The sequence below is a fragment of the Argentina anserina genome, chromosome 2 (genome assembly GCF_933775445.1).
Source record: "Argentina anserina chromosome 2, drPotAnse1.1, whole genome shotgun sequence".
NCBI classification, from domain to species: Eukaryota; Viridiplantae; Streptophyta; class Magnoliopsida; order Rosales; family Rosaceae; genus Argentina; species Argentina anserina.
In genome coordinates, this window is record NC_065873.1 from 17965590 (window position 1) to 17985223 (window position 19634).

The 19634-nt window shown below is 36.9% G+C and overlaps 2 protein-coding genes across 4 annotated transcripts; both read right to left on the bottom strand.

Annotated features, from left to right (window-relative positions):
• Positions 1-333: 333 nt before the first annotated feature.
• LOC126785447 (transcription factor PIF1) lies at positions 334-5352 on the bottom strand. 3 transcript variants are annotated; one of them, XM_050511144.1, is made up of 9 exons: positions 5182-5352; positions 4463-4554; positions 3627-4380; positions 3189-3287; positions 3041-3106; positions 2864-2929; positions 2312-2698; positions 1904-2000; positions 334-1192 (listed from the first exon to the last, which is right to left on the bottom strand). In XM_050511144.1, exons 1-8 carry the CDS (start codon positions 5182-5184, stop codon positions 1905-1907), a joined length of 1563 nt encoding a protein of 520 aa, XP_050367101.1. In that variant the 5' UTR covers positions 5185-5352; the 3' UTR covers positions 334-1192; position 1904. The 3 variants fall into 3 exon arrangements, with proteins under 3 accessions (XP_050367101.1, XP_050367103.1, XP_050367102.1); XM_050511146.1 differs by lacking the exon at positions 5182-5352 and adding an exon at positions 4663-4881; XM_050511145.1 differs by lacking the exon at positions 5182-5352 and adding an exon at positions 4645-4881.
• Positions 5353-11279: 5927 nt separating this feature from the next.
• On the bottom strand, positions 11280-15504 carry LOC126785446 (chaperonin CPN60-2, mitochondrial-like). Its single transcript, XM_050511143.1, has 17 exons — positions 15362-15504; positions 15243-15267; positions 15016-15147; positions 14541-14700; positions 14265-14440; positions 14066-14161; positions 13831-13935; positions 13585-13671; positions 13417-13506; positions 13226-13306; positions 13068-13136; positions 12725-12898; positions 12543-12642; positions 12362-12465; positions 12019-12124; positions 11830-11908; positions 11280-11716 (listed from the first exon to the last, which is right to left on the bottom strand). Exons 1-17 carry the CDS (start codon positions 15397-15399, stop codon positions 11608-11610), a joined length of 1731 nt encoding a protein of 576 aa, XP_050367100.1. The 5' UTR covers positions 15400-15504; the 3' UTR covers positions 11280-11607.
• Positions 15505-19634: the final 4130 nt, after the last annotated feature.

Sequence of the window (19634 nt, forward strand, 5' to 3'; positions counted from 1 at the left end):
CCATGAGGTTCGAAATCTGACCAAACCCACAAAACATAAAAGAAGAAAGAAAAAACAAGACCTGACCCATAAAGCAAACAGCCCAAAAGACCAAGCCTAGCAACCCACAACTCCTCTGATGCCGACGAATCTAGTCGGAGCCGAGACCTCAAGGGCAGCTGCCGTCGCATCAATCCGGTGCCTTAGTTGGCCCGGAGTCCATGAACACCGGAAGAAGAACACTTGGAAAGGCCGCTGCCATGCCTTCCCAAACTCTCAACATACACTGCCTCCGTTAAAATCAAAATCCAATTCGACTACCTCAATCACCGCAGGAGGGAACAACTCCGGCGCCGAAAGCTAACCCCACCTTGCCTACTAGTAATCTCCTCGACTCGAATCGTCGCCTTCCGAAAGTGAAAACCACCGTTGGTGGAGATCGTCTACACGCACGGAGTCTAATCTCGCACGTTAAACCCACCTTGCATGTCGTCGACGCACAGAGGATCCCACAGCAAGGGGCTGAAGCCTAGCGCCGCTTGCACCAGAAACCCTAGGTTTCGGTATTCTCAGCTCCGACTTAGACGGAGCAAATTAAGTCAACTCTTTCCAGATCAAAGTTCATTAGTCAAGTACGTGTGAAAAACCTTTGCGACAAAACTTCTTCGGCGTCTCAACCCTCGTTTTTCAGCCATGCATATTTTCAAGTAGGAAAACTCAGTTCACCTCTCGACTACTGTAGGACATCAAAATCAGAATGCACCCAACATTCTCAGATCCCAGTATTGTTTAACACTATCTAGTGGTCTTCTACCTATTGATGGATCACATTTCTCTGTAAAAATTCATGTCAAGTAAACATTGAAGTAGAGATCGCTCATTCCAGAAAGTGAAAGCAATGTCTTCGATAAGATTTCATCTACAACTTCCAGAAACATTCGACCTAAAGATTGCTTCCTTTTAGAACAGGCATTTCTATGAAATATGGGATCACTAAATCTATGTATATCTGATCTTAAACTTCTAAAATATATAAGGAGCAACAACGCTAAAGTATATTTGTTGCTATATATGGGGTTCTAAACTTCTAATAGTTACAGGTTAGTTTTGTTACATGGCATCACCAAGGCAAGAAAAAGCTACTCTCAGAGCTTTAAGACTACAAAACTTCGCAGGCAAATGCCTTCTGTGATCGATCTGCAAAAATTTGAACCTGCAATACAAAAAAGTTGCACCATCAGTATCACACTTCACAATATCTCTGAAGCACCATCAAAAACACAATGCACTACTACTTTCAGGGCACTTGACACAGTATTCTAGGTTCGTTGTTGTTTGCATTTTCTTTTTGGGAATTAGGTATCTCCAGAATGAGCGAAAAATCCCCTATATAAACTTACATACATTTTCCTAGAATCACATTCAATTTCCAACAGGAAAAGGAGCCAACAATTCCTGAGCTAGGAAATTTGTTTCTTTAGGCATTTTTTTTTCGGCAATCTTGTCAAAACAAGGATAATTTATTGAAAATATCTGAAACTAAGAAGACCTAAACGAGCTCAAGTATGAAAATGTCTACAAAATCCCGCCAAATCTCAAGTCTCAAAACTTTCTGATGATACATTACCCTCTCTATAAATGTCAAGTGCATTAGAGAAATCCAATGATATCCAACCCTTTTTGCTTGATAATATCTCTTAAAAACCACTCAGTAGATTTAATAGAGAGTTTCTAAGAGAGTGATATCCCTTGATAAAATTCTGTGTTTCACTGGGACTGAGGAGTATTTCTATTTAACGTACTAACTAGTCATCTAGACAAAAATGAGCTAGTACCTCTTACATTTCAACATTACCCGCCTATTAGATCCAGAACAATCTTCCAATTTGTATGAAAGAAACCAAGATAGAGGACAAAGGCATACCTCATTGATGGCTCTCTTGATTTTCTGGTCCCATGCTGGAACTTGGCTTGCTAGAACTTGGCTGAGCCATAGCTTGATTTTGTAAAGAGGAAAGGGACTGATAAATACAAAAAAAAAAACATCAAGGTCAGGTAAGAATTTTAGTTTTCATTAGATACGACAGAACATCTAATTAAGTTTCATAATAGATGGAGAATAAGGATTAGAACAATCTTTGCTTCAGCATATCTTGACTGTAAGGATTTTAAACTATCAGCCTGACATTAGATCTTCTTTAAACAATGATTTCTTCTACATAAGGATTTATAGCTATTTATTGACAAAAAGTTGAATCAAAGACATTACCCATTGGAATGAAAAGATTATTTATAACTTATAGTTGTAGGTAGTGTTCTGCAATACCCGTACCTGCTGTAGTTGCATCTGCATCTGCATCTGCATCTGCTGGGGAGTGAAGTACTGCTGATAAGGATCTGCAAAATTTGGTTCTCGTGATTGGTTCTGAGTTTGTGTCACAAGTGAGTTTGACATATGTTCCGATGTATTAGTTGCTTGGACTCTGTTAGGATAATTGGGAAGCATAGTCTGCATTTGATATGCTGGCACAGGAAACCTCGGTCTCATCTGAGCCGCTGTTGGCATGGTAGAACCAGCTAACACATTACCATATGGCATTATAGGCCGAGTCATTCCCATTTCCACTCCCATGCCGATGCCCATTCCCATCCCCATTGGCATATATGGTGGAACACCAGGAAACATCATAGGGACCATCCCGCATCCCATGGACATCATCTGCAGAAATTGGTTACAAACTGAATTTGTTATGAATACTGCATGAGCTTAATTGATTTGCACTCACAGTTTCGCTTGATCAACAATTGTTCATGTGAAAAGGGAGGTATAAATACCAATTCCCAGAATGTAAACATGGTACTTGAAAATAAAAACAGATCATACCTGTACTTGCAACTGAAGTGATTTCAAGTACTCAATTGCTTCATCCAGCATTGACGCTTTGTCGGACTGATATAAAGAAAGAAAAAAAGAACCACGTACTGTCAAAATCTGACCATCAAAGAAACCTTTATTTCACATCTATTAAAAGAACTAAAAAATAATAATACAAATGCCAACCTTATTGCAACGAGGTATCAGTTCTTGTAGAGACCTCATCTTCTCGTTGATCCTATCGCGACGTCTCTGCACAGGCAATCCAATGTTCAACATCATAGGAAACAAGGTAACATACTCTACTTAGAAAAATAACGTCAAAACTACGAACCCTTTCTGAGAGATTGTGGACCTCCGCAGCTCGCGATCTCCTGGTCGAAGTCGATCCCCGGGTTTGCTTCTTTGCTGTGGGAGATTCCAACTCCACATCCTAATAGAAACAGGAAAGAAAACAACGGTTAGGAGTGTTGGTGTTCCTCTTAGTAAAACTCAGTCAACTTTTTATGCACTCCTGCGGCCGACACGTGTACAATAAATAACTCAAGTGTCAAGGGTTTACTTGGGTCCTAGGTCCGTATTGTATTGGGATATAGCTAGAGGCCCTAGAGCCTAGGCTGGGTGCGCACGTTTACCCACGTCACCATCTAATTCCATTTCCCAATGATGGAGAATATTCGGGTAAAGTAATTAAATGATAACTAAATCACTATTAAGACAGTTAATTAAACATAGTTACCGAATCAATGACTAGACATAATAGACTACTCACCTCGCTCTGACACTCGGCGTCGTCGGGGTCTCTACCTCCTTTGCGCTTCCGATCCTCCACCGGCGGAGGCGGCGGGGGCTTCTCAGTCGTCATCTGATCGGTGCTTAGGCTCCCGCTCCCGCTGGTAGAGCCTCCGCCGGGAGACGTCAGCGACATCTCGCATGTCACAACGTCTTTCCCGGCGGACGCCGTAGCCGTACCGGTGGCGGCAACTCCTCCTCCGCCGCTCATGCTGATGCCCGGGCTAGCATTGTTGTTGGAGGCGGCCATAACCCTGGAGTCCGGGCCCACTAGCGGCGTGTCGTTCGAGTCCACAACCGTCGTCTCCCTCACCACGCTCGACGGCGCCGCCGCCGGTGATCCATACCGAGGCCTGTTGTTATTGTTGTTGTTGTTGAGTCGGGAGAAGTGGAGGAAGTTCTGGAGCTCGGTCCTCCTAGGTGGCGGAAGAGGATGGACCGGCGGTGGGTGGCTGTTGTTGTTGGGTTGAACGTTACTGGAGTCGTTATAAAGAAGGTCGGCGCAGAAAGAGTCGTCCTCGGTTAAAGGGTACTGTAGCCAGGAGGCCATTTCATCTTCTTGCATAAACAGCTGTGGTTGATTATCCGGCTGCTGCGGTAGGGGCGCGGCCGGAGTTACAGCCTGTTGGGGAATAACAGCGTCGTATCTGGTCTTCTTCTGCGGCCTCTGGAGTTGGCTCTGCATAACTAGCCGACCCTCTTGCCATACCAGCTCCATGATCTCATTGTCCGGCCTATCAATATTGCACCCATCAATTAATTCGAATTCGAATAAAGGATTTGAAGATGGAGCTAGAAGAGTATATATGAACTTACATAGCGGATTTTCTCGCGCGAGCAGAAGAAGCCTGGATAGAGTAATCCTCGTCCATTTCGAAATCCGGGACGAAGTGATTCATTTCTGTTTTCTATGTAAACAATAAGAACAAGAATAAGAATAAGAGAATAAGAACACACCCCCAAACCTGAAACCCCAATTGGTATTCAAATCCTTCAACCTGGCATAGATAAGTTACCCAAGTATGCAAGGATTCTGTTGTTGGAGCAAGACTGGAACTTGAACCCCAACAAGGAAAAAAGAAAGACTGGAATTTGAACACTAAAGACTGAATCTTTGAAAAACTCGAACTCTATATATAGACAGAGGACTAGTTTTGCTTCTGGTTTTGGGTTTGGTTTTGGTTTCTAACTATGTTCGCTGCTCTCGCGCATCTACCGGTATTAAGTAGTGAATGCAAGCTGCTGCTCACTCCTCCTCCTCCAAGAGATAAGGTCTCTCTCTCTCTCTCTCTCTCTCTCTCTCTCTCTCTCTCTCTCTCTCTCTCTCTCTCTCTCTCTCTCTCTCTCCGAATAATACGAAGAAAAGGACGAAATCAAGTTTTGACGCGACGCAGTGTGTCGTTCCCGAGTAGAGAGTCGAGTCCGATCCCTTATCATTTTCTCTTATTCTGTCGTAACCACACTAGTTAATGAACTAAGCACCACCCATTAAATAACCTCCGCAAATCAAAAACATAAGCTTTTAACTTCCTCACCATTCACTCTCTGCTGCTCTGTTCTGCTCAGCTTAGCTTCCATGGCTCTTCTCCACCACAAGAAGCTCCAACTCGAACAAAACTTGCTAATCTATCACAAACCGACCCCCTCAGTTTTGGATGATAAGACTTTCAAAGGTGCAATCTTTTACGAGCAACATCACCCCACTTGAGGAGCTTGTACTCTTCTTTCTTTTCCATATTATTTTTCGATTTGCGAATGAGAAGTAGATTTGGACCCCGGACTTGGAAAAACAACGATGACGATTCGAGTTTGTACGATTCTACATACACGTACGAACAAATATACTTTGGCAACTCCAGTACATTAACTTCCCATAATCCCTTGGTTCTCAACTAGAAAAGTAAAGGACCTTTATCGTACTCTAATGCATGAACATAAGTTTTTCTTTTATTTAAGGTTAATTAGAATTAATTGTTGTCCAAGTCTAAGATCTGTGTTCAGATAAGTGTCCAAGCTCCATGTTCAATGTCCTCTTCCAATTGCAATATTGTATAGTTGTCTTGTGCCCCTTGAGGTTCTTTAGAACCAAAACTCCAAACTAACATGTTTCTCAAACATTCGGTTATATTTTGTTGGTTATTAAGTTTGATTTGAGTGTGCGGTAGAGTGTTAAAATTACCTGTTTCAAGGTTTTCTACTGCACCTTCCAATTATTTTTGTGAAAACCTACTCTATCCTTTTCGTGATCGAATTCTTAAATATTTTCTTAATTTTGAGATCCTTTGTGTACGTATAGGGGTGTAAATGAGCCGAGTTAAGCCGAATACTAGGTTGTTCATGTTTGGCTTGTTTTCATTCGATCGAGCTCGAGCCGGGCTAAAATTTGATTTTTATTTTTCATGTTCAAGCTCGGCTCGGCTTGAAAAAACTCGAGTTGGGCTCGAGCCGGCTCATTTTATTAAATGAGATCGAACTTGAATAGAGTTGGTTTGATTCATACGAAAATAAAATTTAGAAATTTAAAATTAAAAAAAATCTAATGTCATTGCATCACACAAAATTCATTTTATTTGTAATAAATTAAAAATAACAAATCAAACTTGTTATAGAACTTAAAATTTTTAACTAATTATTCTATAAATAAATATTTCAGCTATTTCGAACTAATATTATATTTTTAATCTTATTTCTTATATAAAAATTTTACTTTATATATATTATAAAAGTCAATAAGTCAAGCTTAATTAATAAACAAGTCGAACTTTTAACAAGATGCATACAAATATTTTTACGATAATTTATACATAATGTATTTAAAAAATTTATAACTTAGTAATTGATCGGATTCAGTTTTCTTTTTATATATTGAAAACCAACCTTTTCAAATAGAAACTAACAGCAAATCGGTAGTCGATGGTTAATAGAAACTCTAATAGCTTCCCCATGTTTTGTTTTTATTCTATTTTAGAGAAAATTAAGGCTATTTACTACAACAGATTATATATAACTATCTCAAAATAGTGAAGAAATGTGGAAATTCTATTGAAAACTCTAAAAAAGGAAATCTATTGGAGTTAAAGCATGCAGAATAAATAAATATTCATTTATTATTTCTATACAATTAAAAAAATTATAGAAAAACTGTTTGAGTTGCTCATATGTCAATAGTGAATGAGAGTTGAAATCAACTATATATAGACTTTCTTCAATTCTATTGTACTTTGATGTGGATTGTCTCTTTTGTCTTGTATTGTTTTTGAGTAGGATATAATTTCTTGTTCGGTGGAGCATCTAAATCAGCTACACGATTCAAATGCAAATGAAAATAGAAGAAAACCATAACACTAAAAAAAGGCTGAGATGACCTAGCTACCCATAATTCTATATTATTGTTCAACTAACAAACATGTCTGACGAGGATTGTTATATCTTCCATATATAGCTCTGATTAATTTGCACGTACATTGTATGTGTTCCAAAGCTATACGGACAGCTCAAGCAGTGAGCTCAATCCTAATTTCAATCTTTAATGTGCTCTTGTTGAATAGCAACATAGCAGGCGAGAAAGAAAATAGCTAGCAAGATTCAACATAGGCCTGAATTGGAAAACTATTCATTAATCGCCCGAGAGGTATATATAGTAATTGACAAGACAGACAAAGTGATGATCAAGAAAGAGAGCACGCGCGCACCAGCCTAAATCTGTGTGATTAGTGTTCACTTATATATCCACAAATGATTAAACTCGAGAGAAATAAGCCAACAATAAGACACTGGCAATATATTACGTACACTTAGAGACTCTTAAGTGGTTTAATTGGCATGCATGCATGCATACTAATTGCCTGATATATGTGAATCGATCAACGTCTGTAAACCAATTAATCTGGCTAACAAATAAGTTTGATCGAAGATGGGTTTAGGGTTTAACGGCGTCCATGCATATATATGCAAGGGTCCAAAAGACCAACTATCGCTGTTGTTGATGATTGACCTAATTTACAGATACGGTTGGCGAATGGATCCAAGTCAATTTGTGTTGTGGTGGGACGATCGGAACGTGGGATCAGGAACATGATTCTACCTGTGTCATATGCATTGTCTAGCTACCAGGATCACAGAACAGTACTATGTTCTAAATGACGACTCACTTCCTCATCATATCATATGCAAATCTAGTACTATAGGTGGAGGTCACTTTTCTTTTGTTAACAGAGATCGGGTACCACACGCGCTAACTGAACTCTTTCACCAAAAATTTCAACCAACTAAATGAACACCCAAAATGATTGCATTGTCATCATCAAAATAGAGTAATCAATCTTCATTAATTCAGTCCATGAAGGTGGTCTCTCGGAAACATAGATACCAATGCGTCAGCATAGTAAGAACCATTGTCTATCTTCTTCTCATTCGTTCATTGATTGTCTCACCATGATAGTACGATTTTGGGTTTTTGATAATTAGATTCCTGGGTTTTGGGAGACCCATAAGAGAAAGAAAGAAGTAGAATTGAATAGAAGTATAAAAATTGATCACTAGGAATCTGGTACGTTTCGAATGTAAGATTTTTAATGTGTTGGAAGCCCAACGTAATTTTTTGGAATTATTCAGAGAGTCTGCTCTACATTCTTTTCATCCTTACAAGAAGCATCATAATATGTCTATTTTCTCTATTCTTGGTATCTCACAACTGTCTGCCAATGCTACCAGCTCATCCCGTCCTTTAATTAAGGGTTTCTTGGCTGAGGGATTGTTATTTGCTATGAGTTTTTATATCTATGATTTTGCATGTGTGGGTGTACACATGACGGATTGAGCTTTTATTTATCCTCTTTGTTAGAGTTTATCTGTAATACCCCGATTTTTCGGGTTTGCATTGTAAAAATTCTTGTAAGTCATTTAACTTGAAAAAAAATTCAAGTATTTTTGCATGTAAATTTAGTCCAACCGATGTGTTATTTTCGTTCGGAGCTGAACTAATACAGTTCAATAATGGGTGATTTGTGTCGGATTTTTATCAACTTTCATCGTTATGACTAAAAAAAATGGATTTGGCAATTGTTCTTCTTTCTTTGATTCCGATTCTGATTATATTCAACTCTAATTTTCTATTTAACTACGATCAGGGAAGCCCCATGGCCCCCATCTATAGTCTTCTCCTTCTCCTTCTTATACTTTGTTTATATATACATATTGATTCATTGTTGAGAGCAAGAAGAATCAGAGAAAACATTTACATATCCTCTCCTTCGTTTCTCTCCTCTCTATTCCTAGATAGATTTTTTTTTCTTTTTCTGCAATCACTACTATGACGTTAACGGAGAAATATTTGTCAAACCCAAATTGATTAGTACATGGTTGTGGTTGTGCCACGTAGGTTCAGGAGAACCACGAGGTGGAGGGAAGAATTTTCAGTACTATAAGTACTATTAGTATTAGTACGTACCTACATAAAACTTTCTATTTCTGCGTGTATAATATAGGTAATTATAAATTTGTATGAAACATTGAATCAAGGTTAATATATTGAATTGAAATGAGCAGAAAATGTATTATGAAGAAAAGAACATGTACTAGATTAATATAAGAATGAGGCCGTTTCTATTAACGATTTGTTTGTTTAGGCTTCAAGCTAACATACCAAAAAATGACAACTGGCCAATACGATTAATTAGGGTTCAGGTCTTGCTAGGTTGCTAGTCTTCTTTCCCTAGCTATGCTTAGCTGATATGTAATAATATGGTTTCCATTTACCGCAAACATGTTTTCTTATGCATCGATCTATTACCAACTATGGAAAGGCCTGTTATTCCCATCTAATAGGCGTTGGAGACTACAGTTCTTAAGTCAACAACCAGTTTGACACTCGAATTTACCTGGTGGCAGGGTTTGGTAGTGATTTCTCCCTTAGGAACTTCCCAACTTGTCATATGTATATGTGGCTGCTTCCATGCTGTGTATGTTTACATCACTGATCACTAGTTCTCAAGCATAAACATTACAAAATCGAATATTGAAAATGTTTTCTACGGCTTAAGATATATATTTGCTTAGAATTTTTTATCTACTATACTGGAACTGGAAATTGAAACCTACGATACCATTGGTTTTTTTGTTTACTTATGTATCATTCTCTGCTTCAATACTAATGACGCTAAACCTCTTATATATTCGTTGCGCGCGCTCGATCGAGTTGGCAAATGCCAAACCCAACTCAAACACTCACTCTCGATTTGCAGAGTTTTCCTTTCGATCGCACTCAACAATCTAAAAACAAATTACAGGAGGAAAAACAGAAAAAAGTAATTGAAAAGAAATTACTGCGCCTATTTTGGGTACACTGTCTTTTCTATACATGGCGGGGTACTATACGAATGCAGACTGTTACAAAATTATGAAATAGAAAATGTAGCTGATTCCATTGCCAATGCGATAACTCCCTATAAAAATTCCTGACATGCATTGTATCCATATCTGTAATCGAGAGAGTCCAAAACTCTGCAACGAACAGTTATAAATATAAATAGGAATTGTAGTTAGCTGATCATGCTGTATCTGGATTTTTGGTTTCAGCCCTAGTTTCTTAATTATCGTTCCATGTGCTACGATGATTTTCTATTTTCTTCTGTGTGTATATTCATCATCATCAACAGGAAAACTATTAGAGTCAATGCGTTGCCTTAATTATTTGGAGTTCTTCTTCCTCTCTATGTGCCTTACTGACTCGGGTCACTTGGTTTCTGGCGATCCACAGGGAGAGGCCAACGAAGACATTCGTGGTTTCCTTGACACCTATACTACACAAGGTTTCGTTATCCTTCCACCCCACTTTATTAATTGTTTTTCTTCTTTCTTTTTATTTTATTTTCAATATCTTCTTCTTTTTTTTATTAGTGATTAGTTTAAATTATTATATGGGACAAAATGAGATATTTTTGGATAAAAAATTCACATAGAATAGAATAAGAAGATAATGAGATAAAATAATATATTTTAGATAAAAACTTATTACGTAGATAAAATAAAAAATAATAAGACTAACAAATGACAGCTGGAAATTTTTAAAGAGCAAAACAAAATCTACACATTCTTTGTACATTTTTTATGGTGGTTATAATTTCTATTTTTAGTATTACATACACTGTAACGCCGATAGTCGTTCGAACGTAAGATTTAGATCTATATTTTACTTCAATTTTCAAGTCGAAGATCTGATTTACGTGTTGTGTGTTTAAAATACTTGTTACTTAACAAAAAGTAGTATAACCATTTATCGCTTTTCTCTCAACTAGCACATTGTTATACAACTGAAAATGTCAAACAAACCGAAATCTATGACCCAAGACTTGAAAAGTAAGTGTCACACTAACGTAGCTTTGAGGTACTATATGCCTCCGTTAATAGATGAATCATCAAGAAACAAAAACAACAAACCGATTTCCCTCTCGGCATCGTGTGAAGAAGTGACGCACTCATCTTCCTCTCCATCAACCAACTGGCACAATCCCACACAACCTCATCATTGATATGTTGCTACTTTAAACCACATAAATCTGGGGTTGAAGGGGTACGATTCGTCAGCACCAATTGAAATAATTTAGAAACAGGAGAATCATTGTTGCCTAGAAAAAATGGAAGATTGTTGATACAGAATAAATTGGAGCATTTCCAAGTTGATTTTCTCCCGCAGATTATTTCAGTTTTTGTACTATCAATGTAGCATGCACTCGAACATGAGGGACTTTGTGAAGTCTGGTGAAAAGAATACAAATCCCTTGCCCGACTAAGAGCACCGGAGACTACAATCTTCCTACACGTTAAAACCTCATTTCACTATGATTACATTCATGTTCGGCCTCCAACAACACCATCGGGAAAAAAAAAGAGAAAAAAAAAAAGGAATCGAAAGGTCAGTTCAAAGTTTAAAGATTGTAGCAGAGGCTCTGGTGATTGAACTTCTAGTAATCCATGCCTCCCATTCCTCCCATGCCAGCTCCCATAGCAGGTGCTTCCTTCTCTGGAAGAGAGACGACAACTGCCTCGGTGGTAGTCATTAACGAGGAGACACTGCACAGATTGAAAATTTTTAGTTGCTTCTGCTTCAATTCAGGAATTATAAGCTCGAAAGAAAAGGAAATGAACATATTGGAGAAGAGACCATTCAAATATAGATGAATTACCTTGCAGCATCTACCAAGGCAGTTCTGATGACTTTCAAGGGATCAATGATACCGGCCTTTATCATGTCTACATATTCACCTGAAAGGACAGAGGAGATATTATGACCTAAGTCTCACATGGTAGACACGTCTACCACACCTAATTCCAGTAACACCCTTCTGGTATCGAAAGATATAGAGAAAACGAACCCTTCGCTGCATCGTATCCAAGGTCAGCATTGTCCTGCTCCAATAGCTTGCCAACAACCACTGCCCCCTCAACTCCGGCGTTGGAAGCAATTGTGTATACAGGCATCTAGATAGGAGTAAGATCATATGATTAAAAGTTACATGCTTAGCACTATCCCATAAAGAATGTATAAGAAATTACCAGATACATGTTCCTCCTATTAAAGATACTTCTAGCTAGTCTCAGTAGATCTTACTAGTTACACATTATCTAATGTTCATTTTACACGCAACATAACAGAAAAATTACTCATTTTCATAATAGGAAAGCCCTAGAAGGATTAAAAGGAGTTATATAGCAAACCTTAAGAGCATTCTGAATGATCTGCACACCAATCTTTTGATCGAAGTTTGCAGTCGGTAACTTGTCCAGCTCTTTAGAAGCATACAGAAGTGCTGCACCTCCACCTGCACACGGAAGCAGCTCTTAGTTACCATGATAAATTCTTGAACTACAAAATCAACATATTCTCTAGAATATTTACCAGGTACAATCCCTTCCTCTACAGCAGCCTTGGTGGCATTTAGAGCATCAGTAACTCTGTCCTTTTTTTCACCAACTTCAGCTTCACTAGCTCCACCAATCTACAACAAACAACTCGGTTAAAGTAACTTGTTTGTGCTACTGTGTAGGCACCTTAAAGTCAGTAGAAATTATATAAGATACCTTTAAAACAGCAACACCACCAGAAATCTTTGCCAGCCGCTCTTGTAGCTTCTCCTTATCGTAATCAGAAGTACTTAATTCAATTGATGATCTTAACTGTTCACATCTTTCTTCAATAGCTTTCTTGTCACCAGCCCCGTCAAGAATGACAGTATCATCCTTCGACACTGTAATCTACAATTCCAAACCATGCATGCAAGTCAGAAACAAACCGTACAATTTGATAGTCCACATTTCAACTCATTTAGAAGCATATTGTGAGTTGGAACAAGCCGTTGTTCTTTCCATGCACTATATAAAATATTTATTTAAAGGGTAACAGAAAAAGGCTGACGTATCTCACCCTTTTGCATGTTCCAAGCATCTCAGGACCCACTTTTTCAAGGTTTAGACCAAGTTCTTCAGTTATCACCTATAAAGATGAAAGATATCAGAGGTCAAATAAAGACACAAAATATTGTTGTGTACAAGGCAAAGTGAAAAACTACAGAATCTGCCCACCTCGCCTCCAGTAAGAATGGCCAGGTCCTGCAAGTTAGACTTCCTGTTCTCTCCAAATCCAGGCGCTTTAATTGCACACACCTAAAACACATTATAAGAATAATATCAAAACCATGGAACCAGCTGGCATAACAGTAGTCATCAATTTATACAGTGAACACCAAGCATATATAATGAAAAATAGTGATCACCTTGATTCCAGCACGAAGCTTGTTTAAAATGAGCGTCGCAAGTGCCTCACTTTCAAAATCTTCAGCAACAATCAGCAGAGGCCTTTGCTTCTGGGAACCAAAACTAATCACCAAAAACAACAAGAGAAGCATAATCAACAGACTTCACTAATCCCCAGAATCACTTACCTTCAATGCAAGCTCCAGTATTTTCACTACAGCATTTAAATTTGAGATTTTCTTTTCATAGATTAAGACAAGCGGGTCGTCTAATTCCTGTTAAAATAAAAGGTCAAAAGTAAAAACCCACAACAAAGCAGTTGTCTATATATCTGATAGTTCATATATGCAATGGCAACAACCTTCACACTGGAGAACCATGTAACACAGGCCTCTTATAGCAAAAGAAGGAAGAATTAATTGATAAATGCTTACACATTTTTGGTTCTTTTGATTGGTGATAAAGTAGGGGGATATATAACCCCTGTCCAGCTTCATTCCTTCAACAACCTCCAATTCATTATCGAGTGTTTTACCATCCTGACATAATTAAACAAGGACAATATTTTCAGCATGGATAGAGAATGCAGCAGAGTTCTAAACGTCATAAAAAGATAAGTATTCAAAGAAAGGAATTGAAAAGAAGGAATATTTTAAGGAACCAACTTACAGATATGGTGATAACCCCTTCTTTACCAACTTTCTCCATAGCCTTGGCTATTAGCTCACCAATTTCTCGATCACCATTAGCTGATATTGTGCCAACCTTTTCAAGAAAATAATTTTTATCAGTAAAAAGGATTAAGATCTCAAAGAATTTAATCACTCATGCTGTTCCTTTTCTGCTATGAAATTTAAACAAAGCGGACCTGCGCTATTTCCTCAGATGTGCTGATCATCCGAGCTCTACTCTTCAAGTTTGTCACAACACAATCAACTGCCATTGTGATACCTCGTCTTAGGTCCATGGCATTCATTCCAGCTGCCACTGACTTGCATCCTTCGGTAAATATGGCACGGGTGAGAACTGTAGCACAAGTGGTACCTGCAAAACACAAACAAAAACATTCATACTGCTGTGTCAATGATCATCCTAAAATTCTAATGAAATGAAAAGGTCATCATAACAATGAATGGAATTTCACCATCGCCTGCAGCATCATTTGTAGCATTTGCGACCTGTTTTACAAGACTAGCACCAATGTTCTTGACTTTGTCTTTGAACTCAATGCTCTTTGCCACAGTGACACCATCCTTTGTCACCTTAGGGGCTCCATAGCTTTGCTCCAGAACAACATTGCGCCCCTGTTGAAAAAAACAAACATCAACAACCACAATAACAAGCCAAAACCTCCATATTGAACACACTTGAAACTAACTTCATTCACACTTCAATCGCATCAAACTACAATTGCAAACCTACAAATTCAACAAACAGAAAGAAAAACCAACAACAGATAACAAACACACCTCAGATTCATTCAGAACCAATGCACTAACAAAAGTAATATATATTTGCAGCCGCACACTACTACCACGAAATCAATATACATATTACATACATGAATGTCAAAAGTCACATAGCATAAGTCTAACTAATACAATGAAACAGTCGCTTACTTTTGGCCCCATTGTGACTTTAACAGCATCAGCAAGCTCTTCAACACCCCTGAGCATCAATGATCGGGCTTCGACACCGAATTTAATATCCTTGGCAGCATAGTTCCTACTCCAACTTAATCTGCTACCAATCTGAACCATTCAAAAACCATCCCATCAAAAACCCAATTCAAACAATGCATAAAAATCGAAACTTTGAAAAAAGCAAACAAGCCCAGAACAAGTACCTGCTGGCCGCTGGTCTTAGCCAACCTGAAAATCACAAGAGCAATGAAAATAATAAGTAAAACCCAGAAGAGAATTGAATCAAAGGAAGAGACTTTTGGGTTAAAGGTGAGATCTTTACCTGGCTTTGGAGGCGAGGTTAGTGGCGAAGCGGTACATGGTGGATTAAAAGTTGCAGAGGGACAAGTTTGGCTTTCTGGGTAAGAAGGAAGAGTGAGAGGGGCGGGAGGAGAGGGAGGAGAGTATAAAATGTGGAGCAGAGAAAGGTCTAGAAGGCAAGTTGTAGGGTTTAGGGTTTTGGTGAGAGGCAATTTACAAAAGCCCAATGCCACGGACTATTTTGGGCTGTCAGCTTCGCAAAACAACAATTTATCTCTCTACTAGGTTTTTCTAATCTTGAGAGAAGTAAATTTACTATATACTAAGGATGAGTCCCGGCTTATCTACAGTGCCGGCTCACTTGGCCGAGCCCAGCCCAGCACTGAACTATATACATCAGGTCGGCTTCATCATTCTCTTTGTTACGCCTTGGCTTCGGCTTCGCTTGGCTTAGGGGATAGAATCTCGCTCATGCTATCTTTTTTTCTGTCCTCTAGCTCTTTGTTGTCTTCATTCTTACAACTTCCTCTTACTGAACATCAGGTCTTCAAGAGGGTTATTTTGGGTTACGATCAGCTGCTAATTTCCTTTCTCTTCCCTTAGATTCATACTCCTCCGACTTTGGTCTGTCCCTTTGGATTGTGTATAGTTTTTTTTGGGTTTAATTGGGGTTTGCTCAATTAAATGGTTTCCAGGCTTTCTAATTAGGTAAATTCAATTTTGTGGGTTTAAGGGTATTGTTGAATTGGGGTTTGATCAAAATCTAGATTTTCACCATTTTGGGTGTTTTATATTCTTTATCAGTTATTTGATTAGCTCTTTTGTTGCTTTTGGTTGCTCATGTTGATTTCATAGTTCCAACCCCAATTTGGTGGATGGCAATATCAAATGTCTAAAGGCCACTGTCTTTGACAAAATCAAAGATAATAGTTTTCAGTTTCAGTTTGCTCCATTTATTTGTTTGTGATATGTTCTTTTAAGGCTTCTTTGAAGGACCAAGTGAATCAACCTCTGTTCTAAAGAGATCAATTATGATATCAAGGGAATAAGAATAATAGGGGCGCCCTTTCAAAGAAAAAAGAATAATAGGGGTGCTTATTGATAGCTTAATGAGTTTATCAGATGGACTATGGAACTAGTGAAAATTTTGTTATAGCTTGCATTGTAGTTTTAGTTGGGCAATCCAAATCATTATATCGGACAGAAGTCCCCTACTAATTAACTTTCTAGCTCAGGTAACAGAGGAAATACGCTAAATTATTAGAGTGGCTAGATCCTGTGATGAGGCAAGAAAAGGATGATCACAAGAAATGGCACGGTAAAAAGCAGAGATGTATGAGTGTTGTACGTGTTAGGAAACAATTTCCTCAATATCTAAACTGGAAGCAAGACCTCACAGCTTCATATAGTTACCTGCTAAAAAAAGTTCACTGGAGAATAGTTGGAGTTAATGTTATTGTGTCTTTATTGCTGTATCATACAATGCTGCTATTGGATAAGAAAATGGATTGTAACTGGATACCAGTTATTTTCTACATTTTGGTAAGGAGAAATTGAATCCAACGGCGAATAGGCTTTTGCATATCAGTATTGAATCAGTAAAATACTCATATGATCCTACCAATAAAAAGATCTTATGTTTCATATATGCCGATATTTTCTTCTTTCTGTGGTATGTATAGGCAATAGGCTCTCCGTTTTAAGAAGTAGGTTTTCGTGTGCTCAAAGTGAAGGGAGGTATAAATGTATAATGTCCGAAAACAGGTACAGTAACCACACAACAAATTATCTCATTTAATATATTTATTTTCCTGTAATGATATAATTTTCTCCAATTAACTACATTCATTTCACAGGGAATGAGACTGAAGAGCATCATCTTCATCTCTTTACTGATGAAATCTTTGGTAATCGACATTGCAGCTTCAACTAACTTTTGGGTGAAATTTTGATAAACACATCACAATGGAGTTTTTTTTTGGGCAAACTCCAACATGCAGCTGCTGATTTTGTTCAATTAGAGAGCTCATGTAATATAGCATGTACTCATGTATTATAGTCTGCTACTGTTTTGTGCAAGCAATCTCCAATGAAGATGTAAGGAAAAACATCTAATGTAATATACTAACGGAATATATAATATCATCCTATTATGTAAAACTCTGTGATATTATCATCTAATTACTAACTACACTCATAAATGTTTTACTGATTACACATCAAAACCGCGCCTGGCGCGGGCTCTCTTCGTAGTATACACTAAAAGAGAGACAAGTTCCGGCTACATATATACTGTCGTAACTAAAATGTGAAAAAGATTCTATTTAATAGGATATGTAGCAAGTCTCATGCTCTCGTGCATGATTCTAGGCAAAACATGGACAAATATTGGATATTAGTCATATCTCATATTACAGGATATGAAATGAAATAAATATGACGGCGAAGTACGTGATCTTCAAGCTCAAGATACATATTAGTTTCTTGAGGTACATGCGACTCATTCGATAATTCTGACCATTTTAACAAAATCATCATATTGATGCATATAAAAACTGAAAAACACATACATATATTTGAAAATTTAAGTCATATATACCACCAGTGCATCTTATTGATGCATATAAAAACTGAAAAACTCACTGCCTTTAGTTTTATACAAGGGGAGAGAATCTCAAAACTATCCCATATTAATATGGTGCGTCTGTTGCCACTTCATCAACTCATTTGTTCACTCCACAAAGATTTTAATTACTGAAATACTATATTACTCAAGTACAAAATGACTATTAAGTACACTAATTTTTTATATTACATAATCAAATAATTATATGTATACAAAATATATTTTTAATTTGTCATTAAATATTGATCTTTTCCACCTAAATATGAAAATATTTCTATCTTTTTATTGAATTTTTTTAATTTTATGTTCGATAATCATACGTAATTCATTGTTTAAATTATAAATAATTATTGTTAACTTAATAAAAACTTTATAATACATATGAACATTAGAAAAAACAATATTTAACACTAAAATCAATCTTCTTTTCATTGCTCAAAATTAATAATCTACGACGTTTTTTCTACAACTCAAAGTTGTTAACCTATGAATTTTTTTGACATTTATATTAGATAAACACTAAAACTTATTTTAAAAAATACAAAGAAATATTTGAAGAAGAAATATATGAATTAGATTAATAGAATCATAACTGGGAACATTATCTTTCCTTTTATATTGATGTAAATTAATTGAAAGGTTTTCTTTAAAAAAATTCTTTTAAATTTGATATGTCATATACGAACATACTTAGAAAAAGAAGTTGGTGAAATAAGCAAATTAATTTTAAATTTAAAATGTGGGGTGAAATGAGTAGAGATGGTGAACAAAATAGATCTTGAGGTGGCAATAGTTGCACCATATTAATATTCTTATGTTTAACTCAAAGTGAGTACTAAGAGTCAACGTACACTTCATGTTTTCAAAATTTCGTTGGTGAATGGGAGGTTTTTACCATGAAAGTTTCAATGGCAAAAATGTACTCATTATGAATTAGGCTTAAATTAATATTTGCACCCCAAATTTGGCTGAAATTGTCAATTTACACCCCGAACTTGCATTTGAGTCAATTTACCTCCTAAACTTAGTAAAAATTGCCAATTTACACCCCGAACTTGTATTTGAGTCAATTTACCTCCTAAACTTGGTAAAAATTACCGATTTGCACCTCATCCGTTAAATTTAACTGTTTCTATCCAATTTTGTGTCACATGTCATGCATTAAAAGGGTATTATTGTCATTATATATTTATTCATATTGAATAATGAAATAAATTAATAAAATTACTTATGAGGAACACTTGCTACAATGTTTGTTTTTTCGAAACATGTTATTGATTATATATTTATTATTTTATGTGATATGGTATGTTAAAAGATATTAGAAAAAATATAAATAAATAAATACATTGAAAATTAAAATAAATGTGTGTTCCGAGAGAATTACTATTATACCATTGTGTGTCTTAATCTTATTAGGTTTTCTGTTAGAGATAGATTCGCATCTCTGTAATAGATTAGGACTCTGAATCCTAAGGGATTGTGGTTATGTAATGCCTATATATTGGCCTCATTATCAATCAATAAACGGTTACGTTCTGTTCTATTACGTTGTTATTATTCTCGTTTTTTTCATCCTCCAACAATGTGTACATATAAAAATATATTTATACACAACACACTATATTTGAATGGGTGGGTATATTGAATATATAATTCAAAGTAGGGT

Coding starts and splice junctions, on each gene's coding strand:
- LOC126785447 (XM_050511144.1), bottom strand. Junction 4,381..4,462: donor CGCGCGAGAAAATCCGCTAT/GTAAGTTCATAT, acceptor CAATATTGATAG/GCCGGACAATGAGATCATGG. Junction 3,288..3,626: donor ACGCCGAGTGTCAGAGCGAG/GTGAGTAGTCTA, acceptor TGTTTCTATTAG/GATGTGGAGTTGGAATCTCC.
- LOC126785446 (XM_050511143.1), bottom strand. CDS start 15,399: ATGTACCGCTTCGCCACTAACCTCGCCTCCAAAGCCAG. Junction 14,441..14,540: donor AAATGATGCTGCAGGCGATG/GTGAAATTCCAT, acceptor TGTGTTTTGCAG/GTACCACTTGTGCTACAGTT. Junction 11,717..11,829: donor GCCTTGGTAGATGCTGCAAG/GTAATTCATCTA, acceptor CAATCTGTGCAG/TGTCTCCTCGTTAATGACTA.